Here is an 11,961-nt window from a genome sequence, read left to right as displayed (position 1 = left end):
GGTTGGCCCGGTTTTATTTGTGTGCGGGTTAGGGTTGAAATCTTTGACCCGAATAATAATATGGGTCGGGTTCGTGTTGCACATTTCAACCTGCCAACCCGCAACCTGTTAACCCACCAACCCGACATGATTGACTCCCCTACCAAACATGCCAAGGTCTTTGTTTTTGACATATTTCTGCTTTCTTTTTTCCTATTTTTTATTTGCTTTAAACAATCAGAAAATCATAAACACTGGAAACTGATAATTAACCGTGACTTTAATTGTAGATATCATATGCACCAGAGATTCCGCGGAGTTGCTTTCTATCTGGAGAAACAACCGTGAATCCGTTGAAGACTTCTTGTTCCGATTCATCAGAGAAACAGTGCGGTTCCCGGAAGCTGTTGATCAATTGAAGATTGCGGGTTTCATCCAGGGAGTATGTGACGATCAGTTGGTCCGCCAACTAAGATATCCTAACTTGACACAAAAATTCGAAACCTTGATACAACAAGTCAAAATTTTAGTGATGGTAGAGAGGCTATGCGCTTTTAACAAAGAAGACGAGATGCGACGCTCAGCGCGTCCCAATAACCGGAAGCGAAAGTAATAGGAATAATACTCATAATAATCAAATCACATAAATCATTCCTGTAATCACGTGTAGTCAATGTATTGCCATGTATATGTTGCATGTAAATTTCTATATAATATGATTAATCTCTCCCTAATTGGGTAGAGTGAATTCCCTTCACATGGTATCAGAGCCAAATTACGATTCCTTTTCTTCTCTCACAAAAAAACCCTATTTTTTTCCTCCTCAGTCGTTATTCACCCTTCTTCTCCTTTTCTCCATGTCTACTTCTAGTGAAAGCAGGAAACTCCCCATGGCCACTCTTATTCATATGATCACTACAAAATTGTCCTCTTCTAATTACCTTGTATGGAAACACCAAATCCTCCCTCTTCTCACTAATCAAAAGCTTCATGGCCATGTTGACGGATCCGTATCCCCACCCTCTGCTACTATTTTGGCAGACGACAAAGAGAATCCGAATCCCCTCTATGCCTCATGGCTTGATGATGATCAGCATGTTGTTCTTCTCTTAAACTCCTCGCTTACAGAGGAAACTGCTGCCGAGACACTCGGCCTCACCACCGCCCGCAGCATATGGCTAGCTCTTGAGGCCGCCTACAGCAACACATCCATTGAACGCGTCCATAACTTGCGTGATTCTCTTCGCCAAATCACTAAGGGCTCGCTTTCTGTTGCCGAATATGATAAAAAATTTAAAGCCATATGCGACCAGCTTTCCGCCATCGGCCAACCCGTTGATGAGGTTGAATAATTTCACTGGTTTTTATGCGGTCTTGGTCCCGCTTTTGAATCGTACTCCACCGCTGTTCGCACAACCAAACCGTCTCCGACTTTCCGAGATTTATTGGCCCAAACAGAAAGTCACGAACATTTTATGCAATCACTTCGTGGTCATACCACCCAACCCGCTGCTTTTGTCACACACCAAACTTCACACCGATTCCCGGGTTCGTCTAACCGTGGTCGTGGGCGCTCAAACCACCAGCCTCGTGCTTCAAACTCCAACAAACGTGGTCGTCCCCCTCGCACCCCTCGTTGCCAACTTTGTAGAACCGAGGGGCACTACGCATCCGCTTGTCCTAGTCTGGCTTCATATGCTGCTAATGCTCCAACCTTAGATGCACACTTGGCTCAAGCCTTTCACACCCAATGTCACGTGACAAATGGGTCTCCAGACTGGACTGCCGATACCGGCGCTATAGGACATATGGCCACCAACACGGGTATTCTCAATAACTCTAAATCTTATATGGGTAAAACTCATGTTGTAGCTGGAAATGGTACATTCTTACCCATTTCTCATATAGGCCACTGCCATGTTTTGAATATACCATTAAAAGATGTTATGGTGGTTCCACGACTTACAAGAAATCTATTATCCATTAGCAAACTAACTCGTGATTTTCCGGTTGATGTTTTGTTTTCCTATCCTACTTTTACAATTCAGGATCGGCACACGAAACAACCATTGGCAACGGGAAAATGTGAAGATGGTCTTTATGTCCTTCGAGATGGAGAGCGTGCGTTGATGGCATCGGCTTGCAGTAATAAAGCTTCTTTTGAGCTATGGCATAACCGCTTAGGTCATGCTGCATTTGATACTATTTCTCTTTTGAAAATACTTGGTTGTTTATCTACTACTTCAGTTTTGCCCAATCCTATTGTTTGTTCGCCTTGCCAACTTTCCAAGGCACGAAAACTATCTTTTGATTTGAATGAAAAACGTGCATTAAAACCATTGGATCTTGTTCATTGTGATTTGTGGGGACCGGCACCGGTTATTGGCATTGATGGTTATAGATATTATGTGGTATTTGTAGATGATTTTTCCAGGTTCTCATGGCTTTATCCACTAAAGGCAAAATCGGAATTTTATTCGGTGCTAAAGGTATTCTTACAATTTGTTCAAACTCAATATTCACGAAAAGTGAAAGTTTTCCAAAGCGATGGTGGAACTGAATTTGTCAATCAGTATGTACGGAAAATTTTCGAAGACAATGGTACACTTCATCGGTTCTCTTGTCCATATACTCCTCAACAAAATGGACGAGCAGAGCGCAAACATCGGCATATTGTCGAGACTGGTTTAGCAATGATGTTTCACGCTCATGTACCGGTCTCGAATTGGGTACACGCATTCAGTTCGGCGACATATATTATTAATAGATTACCGTCTCAACTTTTGGAAAATAAATCGCCGTTTGAACTCTTGTATTCTACCACTCCCATCTATGGTAATTTGAAAGTGTTCGGGTGTCGTGTCTATCCTTATTTGCGAGACTACTCTCCTCACAAATTGGCACCAAGAAGCATTCCTTGCATATTTATTGGTTATTCTTCTCAACACAAAGGTTACAAATGTCTTGACCCACATACTTCTCGTATTTATGTAACCCGACATGCTAGATTTGATGAAACCCTTCTTCCTTATGTCGAACCCACTAAAACTATCGCTTTTTCATCCTTACGGTTATCCACCTTTCTAGATGATGGTTCCTTTAACTTGACATCCGCCTCGACTTCTTTGCCTAACGGTCCCACCAAACCGGCCCCATCTATTGATCAACCACCGTGTTCTTTATGCAAGGATACCACCCCGCCTACCATGACAACACAATCGCAACCCCACACCCAAACCGAGCCACAACAATTTCAATCCCAAAGTCCAGTCGTCACCCACGCCCAAACCGAACCACCTCCCACTCAAATTCCAACCCAATCTCAAAACGAACCAACCCACCCTCACAACAATGACCACGCCCAAACGACTCATCCCATTGTCACGCGGTCCAAAGCCGGAATCTTTAAACCTAAGCATCTGGCTGATCTCACATATGTCTCACATCATGCCTTATATACCGCCCTTTTCACCGAATCAATACCACGTGGGTTCAAAACTGCTTCAAAGAACTTAAAATGGATGCAAGCTATGCAAGAAGAAATCGAGGCCCTTCATCAAAACAATACATGGACATTAGTGCCACGCCCTCAACATACTAATGTAGTTGGATCGAAATGGGTCTTTCGTATTAAATATCATTCCGATGGTTCTATTGATCGGTACAAGGCTCGACTAGTTGCTCAAGGTTTCACTCAAATACCGGGTGTTGATTTCTCTCACACTTTTAGTCCGGTAATTAAATCCTCCACCATTCGTATTGTTCTTTCCTTGCCGTCATTAATCAATGGCCCCTTCATCAATTAGATGTCAAAAATGCATTTCTAAATGGCCATCTAAGTGAAACGGTCTTCATGGAACAACCACCAGGCTTCACTAACTCAGCCTTTCCGACTCATGTGTGCAAACTAACTAAGGCTCTTTACGGTCTCAAACAGGCTCCTCGTGCTTGGTTCCAACGGCTTAGTTCATTTCTTCTTAACTCGGGTTTCACTTGCAGTAGAGCAGATACCTCTTTATTTATCTTTAAGAAAGATGATTGTCTTATGTATCTGCTAGTTTATGTGGACGATCTTATCCTCACTGGAAACAAACCTCATATGCTTCATCAATTTATAGCTAATCTTCATCAAGCATTTGCCATCAAAGACTTGGGTTTCTTAAATTACTTTCTGGGCCTTGAGGTTCTCTCCACAACAAACGGATTGTTTCTATGTCAATCCAAATATGCTCATGAGGTATTAACTCGAGCAGGCCTCCTAGATGCTAAACCTGCTCCTACACCGCTTGCCACAAATGACTCGTTCACATCTGATGGCCCGTTATATTCTGATCCCACCTTTTACCGTTCCATTGTTGGTGCCTTACAATATCTCACTATCACTCGTCCGGACCTCTCTTATGCAGTTAATCAAGCAAGTCAGTTTCTACATGCTCCCACTGTTCAGCATTTTCAGCTTGTGAAGCGCATTCTTCGATATGTGAAAGGCACTATTTCCTATGGTCTCACTTTTCAACGACCCAAACAGGTGTCCATCTTGGGTTATTCGGACGCTGATTGGGCTCGGTGCATTGAAACTCGACGGTCCACTTATGGCTATTCTATTTTCTTGGGTGGCAATCTTGTATCCTGGAGCGCCAAGAAACAACCAACTGTGTCTCGCTCAAGTTGTGAATCAGAATATAGAGCCATGGCCAACACTACGGCCGAAATTGTTTGGATTCCTCATCTACTTCGTGAGTTACATGCGCTTCTGCTAGACCGTCCGACACTGTTATGCGATAATCGAAGTGCATTATTTATGAGTCAAAACCCAGTTTCTCACAAAAGGGCAAAACACATTGATCTTGACTACCATTTTGTTTGAGAACTAGTCATGTCTGGAAAGCTACACACTCGATTTGTTCCTACCAACCTTCAACTGGCTGATATCTTCACAAAGAGCTTACCTAAACCGCAATTTGAATATTTTCGGAAGATGCTATGTCTCGGTCCGCCACCGTTTCGGTTGAGGGGGGATAATAGGAATAATACTCATAATAATCAAATCACATAAATCATTCCTGTAATCACGTGTAGTCAATGTATTGCCATATATATGTTGCATGTAAATTTCTATATAATATGATTAATCTCTCCCTAATTGGGTAGAGTGAATTCCCTTCACAGAAAGAAGTTCTCACCGTACCGCCCCAAATCATGGATGGAACAACCAATAACCTTTCCCGCGATTTATACGCATAACTACCAAGGTCCTTTTGTCATTACGGCTACCATAGCCGATTATAGCGTTTCCATGATCCATATAGATGAAGGAAGCGCCTCAGAGATCCTGTTTGAAAGTTTCTTCGATCAGATGGATGAAGAGATCCGTGAGAATCTGACCAAGGGCCCATGCCCGTTGGTCAGATTCTCTGGAGCGATGGTGAGACCACTAGGACAGATCCGGCTGCCCGTCATCATAGGTGAGGAAGGAAGATCCCGGACACTGGATATGACCTTTTCGGTTGTTCGGGCTGGTGTTTCACCAAATGTCATTATTGGACGTTTGGGGATCAGGGCCTTGCACGCGGTAGTGTCTAGTATTCATGGAGCAATGAAGTTTCCTACTCCGAATGGAATCGCAACTATCTTGTCCGGAGAATAGCATGGAGTATAGGTTCCATTTTCAGTCACTTTTTGTCAGGTACACAAACAAATTTTAACGTTAAAATCTCGAAAATTCATATCTGGCATTATTTGACAAATGTTGCATTCAAATATATATATAGGGGAGGGTTTAAATGAGAACGCTAAATATGGCGAGAACCATGAGAACGAATGAAAAAAACCACGAGAACTTGGTCAAAACAATTCGAATACAATGTTAGAAATTAAAATTACACGTTTAAATTTACGCGGGTTCGTAAATAAAGAAAATTTACACATGTGTAAGTTTTTCATTTACACATGTGTAAATTTGTTATATTTACACATGCGTAAAAAATCTAGTAACAGTGATTTTGAGAGGATAAATGAATTATTTGATGTTGTAAGTTCTTTTTTGATGTTGTATTTTAATTACCATGAGGTTTGTATTAAAAAAATCGGTTTTAATTGGTTTATATATATAACACGTTATTTAAAAGGGTTTAGACATTTTAGCTTCATCTAGCGTTTTTGTAAAGTAATCTTTTCTTTTTGCTTGTAAGGGTAATTAAAAAGGTTGAAGAAATGAAGTCCAGCAACTCAAACCGTCTAGGCGTGGTGTGGGTGTGGGTGGCGATCATGGTACTTTTTTGTTGTTTGATGATTTCGTTCAAGTTCTATAGGTTGTAGTCGTTCTTGCATAGTGTCTTATTATCGATATATGTATCTTTTGAGGGCGGTGATGATGATCTTGATAAACTTACTTAAAAACGGAATGTTGGATAGTTTTTATCATGAGCATATATATATTTTACGTGTCTTTTGTGTTTTCTTAGATCCATTCACAAAACATTGAGGATATCGTTGCGTTAATCTTGTCACCATAACGTTGTCTTCTAAAGAGAGGTGACGTTTGACAAACACCACTTCATTACAAACCCTGTTTGGTTGGCACGTGATGGAATTGAAATCAACCGTTTCGAGGTAAGTTTTATATAAATCAACTCGTATCCTCGTTCTGATCAAAATCCCTAAAACATCGATTTGTAATTCGGAAAAAACTTAACTCCATTAAGCTATTTTTAACGGCGGACTATTATCGGGCAAAAGTTGATCTGTTCGGATTATTATCGGCAAATAACCGAATTGAGATTATTATCAGCAAATAACTGAGTTGAGATTATTACCGGCCTAATTAAAAAAGTTGTTAATTATTTAAATCCAATTTAAAATCAGATAATGTATTACATTTTTTTAACGGAAAAGAGGATCACATCATTGCTTAAAAAACAGTTACAAATATTATTTCTAGCCAGGAGCTAGAAAGGCATACAAGTAACATACATCTATCTCCAATTTATAAGTTCCTTTCACACTCAAACTAAACCAATGATCTCTCCCAATAACCTTCATTTGACCTCTATGTTTGAGCCATAGTAATGAGCATTCTTTAATATCTTCAACAATTCTTGAGTATGACTTATATGACTTGAAGATCCTCTCGTTCCTTTCATTCCAAATAATCTATTACATAATGCATCTTTTTTAGAGCACCTCTAACATTGCACATGTAGCATGGTCTCAAATTCCAAACCACCATTTCAAGCCATCGTGTCAGTAGAAGGATTTTGAATTCCAAATCAGTCCTTTACCATGGACTCTTTCAAAACAAGATGGTATAATAGAAGTTTTTAAGATTAGTTTGAAATATAACTAGTATTAAGCCCCCGTGTTGCGGAGGGGACATAGACTGTGCCAAGTAGAACTAACGCTATACAACTATTAGCGACTAACAACACCGGAAAAACTTGTAAAAAACAAAAAAAAATAATAAGGAAGCATATGTAAAATCGTTGAACCACGCATGCCCGTTGCGGCATGTTAATGCGAAGAAATTAGACTGGAATGTAAAAATATAAAAGAATAACTAAGTTAATCTAAGACCACGCGCGTTGCGACAAACTTGTCAAACAGGGCGAAACAAACGCATTGTGACGGTTATGTCAAATGGGAAAAAAATAGTCGAAAAAACGTTGAAACCCACACGTACGTTACAGCGTGTTCACTTGCAAAATTAGAACGAAACGAAAAATTTGCAAACGTTGAAAAAATATGGGGATCAAAGTTGAAAATAAAAATGCATTGGAGTTAAATTGTAAAAGATGAAAAGTTTTGGGTTAAAAAAAAATTTTAAATGCAAAAAATGAAAAAAAAAAATTGGCTTAAAAGTGAAACTTCAATTTTTTTGGAAAAAACTCCTTATGTTTCCATGAAGCACAGGGCAGGCCCTGAGCAAGTGCCGGATGGGCGACCGCTCAGGGCCAAAAACCTCAGGAGGCCCTTAAAATTTTAAGATATATATATATATATATATATATATATATTAACAGAGGCGGAGTGTATTTAAGATGAGAATAGAAGCGTGAGTCACAGATAATTGGAAAGAGTGAATCTAAGTTGATTTTCGGTTGTCGGCGCTGCTGTGCCAGAGAGAACGGAACAGACGAAGAGCTGTGCCAGAGAGAACGGAACAGACGAAGAAGACAACCTAAATACTAAATACGGAATATGACTTTATGCTCTATTAGGCCTTTTTAAAACTTTAGTGAAGGCCCAGTATTTAACTAAGTTTGCTGGATCAGGCATCTTTCAAAATTAAGTGAAGGACTGTGTTTAGGGAGGGCCTAACTAGGGTCTCGAGATATACAGAGAATCATACATTAATATTATACATAGAATATACACTAATATTTTATTGTGAAACTAAGTTATTTTAACCATTTTGTCAATTATGTTATTTAAATTAATATAAACAAAAAGTTAAGCTTTTGTTCTATTTCATTATATATATCTTTTTTAGTTTATTACTAGGTTAGAACCCCGTGTATTACACGGGTTGTATAAATATAATTTTATATAATAATAATAATAATAATAATAATAATAATAATAATAATAATAATAATAATATATTTTTGAAAAAAAAACTCATATATTGCACGTGTTGAATAAAATATAATGTCATACCGTAAAATCGAGAATTGTTATATTTAAAAATGGTGTTCTTTCTACATGTTGATGCAATGTGCGATAAATGATAGGTTTAAACCAATTATAACAGTACGTCTAACATTACATAGTTGAAACTAAGTTGTCGAGATTTGATATTTGAAAGAATTGTGTGATTATAATGGTGAGTCCGGACCATTACAGTGATGCGTCTAAAAACACTTGCAATTTGATAAAAGCATAGGTCCAACCTAGATAATTATTTAATTATAGCAAATAAATTTTTTTTATTATTAAGTACATAATAAAAACAAACGTTTATCCTTATCTAAATTTTTGTTTAAAATTCTTTATAGAAAAACAAATATTTATTTTTATCTAATTTTTTATTTAAAATTATTTTTATTATTATTATTTAATATGATCATAATAAAACCAAACGTTTATCCTTATCTAAATTTTTGTTTAAAATTATTAAAGAATAACAAATATTTATTCTTATATAATATTTTGTTTAAAATTATTATTATTTAATATGAGAGATAAATAAGAAAATAAAATGAGAAAACACAAGAAAGTGATATGTGTCCAAAAAAGATTTTTATTAGTATAGGAAGATTTACAAACATTTCAGAGAATTATAACGTAGCCTTTAAACTTCATTACACTTATATAAAAACGATAAAGTGAAGGCTCTGAGTTCTAAAATTATTTTTAAGTGTTTTTTTAAACATATAAGGAATAAATTGCGCTTTATAAGTTATGGAATTTCTAGACCACAGTCGATATGTATAAATTTCCGATTAATTTGACTTATGGATGTTGAGTTATAATAACGATATCTTTAGAATCGTTGTGATTATTATCTAACCTGATAATAAATAAAATAAAGCAAAGTAAAAAAAATTATTAAGAACCTCATGTATTGTATGGGTTGAGCACATGTAATTTTATATATCAATCAATAAAAAGATATATCTTGTTATATCTTTATAAACCCTGTGTATTATAAAACCTTTGGACGAAACTGACAAAATGGCCCAAACCACAGGGACTAAAATGACATTTAACTCTTTACATTATTGTTAGGGCTGGATTTTTATTATAGATGATCCTTACACATGATCCTAACCAGTGATCCTTGTTTCTTTGGCAGACAGTGATCCTCAGCAGGACTTCAGGATCAGGATCATGGGACATTATGGTGATCCTCATACTAACGGCCACTTCCGCTTAATACAATATTGTTTTGCAGGAACATGTAGCAGGATACGCTCTAAGCATTATGATCCAGGGACGCGTCTTCACAATTATGGCAAGAGCTTAATTGAAGATAGACGTTGCACAGGATATGGAAACTTGGCTTGATTTATGGGCGGCTATTTAGGCTAGATTGTATCTCATTTCTAAAGGGGTAATGAGCTGAATATTAGTTTAGCTACCTAAAATAGGTCACCTACACACGTATAAGTACCACCCTTCCTCATTCGGAAGAACACACACGACATACAACGCAACTCTCACACACTTAGACACCAAAAGCAATAGTGATCCTTGTACTCAGCTCATTATCATCCAAAGTTGTAATCATATTTTTGTTATATTGAAGTTGGTGATCGGTGGTTGCCATCACCCGAGGTTTTTTATGCCGGAGATCATTCATTGATCAAGGGCTTTTTCCTCGTATAAATCATTGTGTCTTTGCATCTTTTATCACAGAAGTGATCCTTTACTTTCATAATTAACCAAGCATCATACCCCGTTTACATAAAGTTTGGTTACATTATCCTTGTGTGATTTTTGACCAAAACAGTTTGGCGCCCACCGTGGGGCAATTGGTGCTTCATTCATAAGAAAATCTTTTGTTCGAAATCATTTCAAAGAGTTACATGGCTTCATCATTGAAGAACACGTCCACGGCGATGTCTGCGGTCACCTCATCACAGATCACCTTGCCTCCTCCACCGGCAGGATCTCAGAAAAATACTGAGAAGAGATCAACTCCCACTTTCTCTAAACCTCTATCTTCTTCTGCTATGAATTCTTCTATTCCCAGTACTAGTGATGTATTTGCTTTAATTTTGCAGATGAAGGATCGTATGCAGCGGCAAGATGAAACTAACGAAAGGATCCTCAGGGAAATTGGAGATCTCAAAAGACAAAAGAAAGCGGCAGAGGATCATTCTCCACTGATGCCCAAATCCTTGAGCTTTGATACTCCAATGATCACTTCCCAGCCATCAGGGATCCCGGACGTGCAAATCATAGGGGAGTCAAGAGGATCACATCTCAACTCGGCAGCAATGACTCAGACATCAGACTCACATTTTCAGCCTGTAGGATCCTATCCTCAATACATGGGATCCTTCATGAATCCGGGAGCCTATCCGGGGGCACAGCAGTTTCGAGGATCCTACTTTGTTCCAGGATCATTCCAGGGCCAAGGATCCTCCTTTGTTCCAGGATCATCCCAGGTTCACGGATCCTCCTTCGTTCCAGGATCATCCCAGATACCAGGATCCTTACAGATGCCAGGATCCCTAAAAAGTTTGCAAACAGGAAGTCTAGATGTCCATCAAGGGGACTTCATTCCAATGCAGACCATTGCTTCCACTGGTCCCTCCGTTATTCCAGAAACCCAGCAATATGGATTCCCTAACTTGAACCCAATGGGAGGTAACACTTTAAATAATTATCCTACCACTAACCATGGATTCATGCAGGATACAGGTACCAATCATGCTATGGCCAGGGAATTACAGAAACTAAAGGACATGATCTCAAGTGTTCCAGGGGTAGTCAAGCCTATCCCAGAGATTGCAGATGGAAGCCACAAGGTATCTCGCTTTGCACCACCAATTTGTGATGCAAAGGTACCCAAAAGGTTCCATCTCCCTACCATGAAGCTGTATGATGGCACAACGGATCCAGAGGAGCATATAGCACAATACAGGGAAAGGATGGAAATCAATCCTATCCCAGAAAAGTTGAAGGAAGCATGCCTATGTAAAGGATTTGGATCCACTCTAACTGGATCAGCTCTTAAGTGGCTGCTAAGTCTTCCCCCCTACTCTATTACTTCATTTGCTAATTTAGTTAATTTATTCAATAACCAATTCTCTTGTAGTAGAAAATTTGAAAGATTAACTAGCGATTTGTACAGGATAACTCAAAATCATAATGAATCATTAAGGGATTATATAACTAAATTTAGTAAACAATCCTTGGACATTCCCAACTTGGATATGGCTACGGCTGTTGAAGCCTTCAAAATGGGACTGCTTAAGGATTCATTATTCTATGATGATCTTGTTATGACACCATGCAGGAATTTAGATGAAGTAA

At 38.4% G+C, this 11,961-nt stretch overlaps 1 protein-coding gene across 1 annotated transcript; it reads left to right on the top strand.

Moving 5' to 3' along the window:
• Nucleotides 1–249: 249 nt before the first annotated feature.
• On the top strand, nt 250–5,626 carry LOC110880714. Its single transcript, XM_022129183.2, has 2 exons — nt 250–588; nt 5,152–5,626. The coding sequence occupies exons 1-2, from the start codon at nt 512–514 to the stop codon at nt 5,624–5,626; spliced, it is 552 nt and encodes a 183-aa protein (XP_021984875.1). The 5' UTR covers nt 250–511.
• Nucleotides 5,627–11,961: the final 6,335 nt, after the last annotated feature.

Source organism: Helianthus annuus, chromosome 10 (genome assembly GCF_002127325.2).
Source record: "Helianthus annuus cultivar XRQ/B chromosome 10, HanXRQr2.0-SUNRISE, whole genome shotgun sequence".
NCBI classification, from domain to species: domain Eukaryota; kingdom Viridiplantae; phylum Streptophyta; class Magnoliopsida; order Asterales; family Asteraceae; genus Helianthus; species Helianthus annuus.
The sequence above is the reverse complement of the archived record's forward strand: the minus strand, read 5'-3'. Positions and strand labels throughout refer to the sequence as shown.

Excerpts from the sequence above, each read along its gene's own strand:
- LOC110880714 (XM_022129183.2), top strand. The coding sequence starts at position 512 with ATGGTAGAGAGGCTATGCGCTTTTAACAAAGAAGACGAGATGCGACGC. Across the intron at positions 589-5,151 it reads CCCAATAACCGGAAGCGAAA|GAAGTTCTCACCGTACCGCC; the intron begins GTAATAGGAATA and ends CCTTCACAGAAA.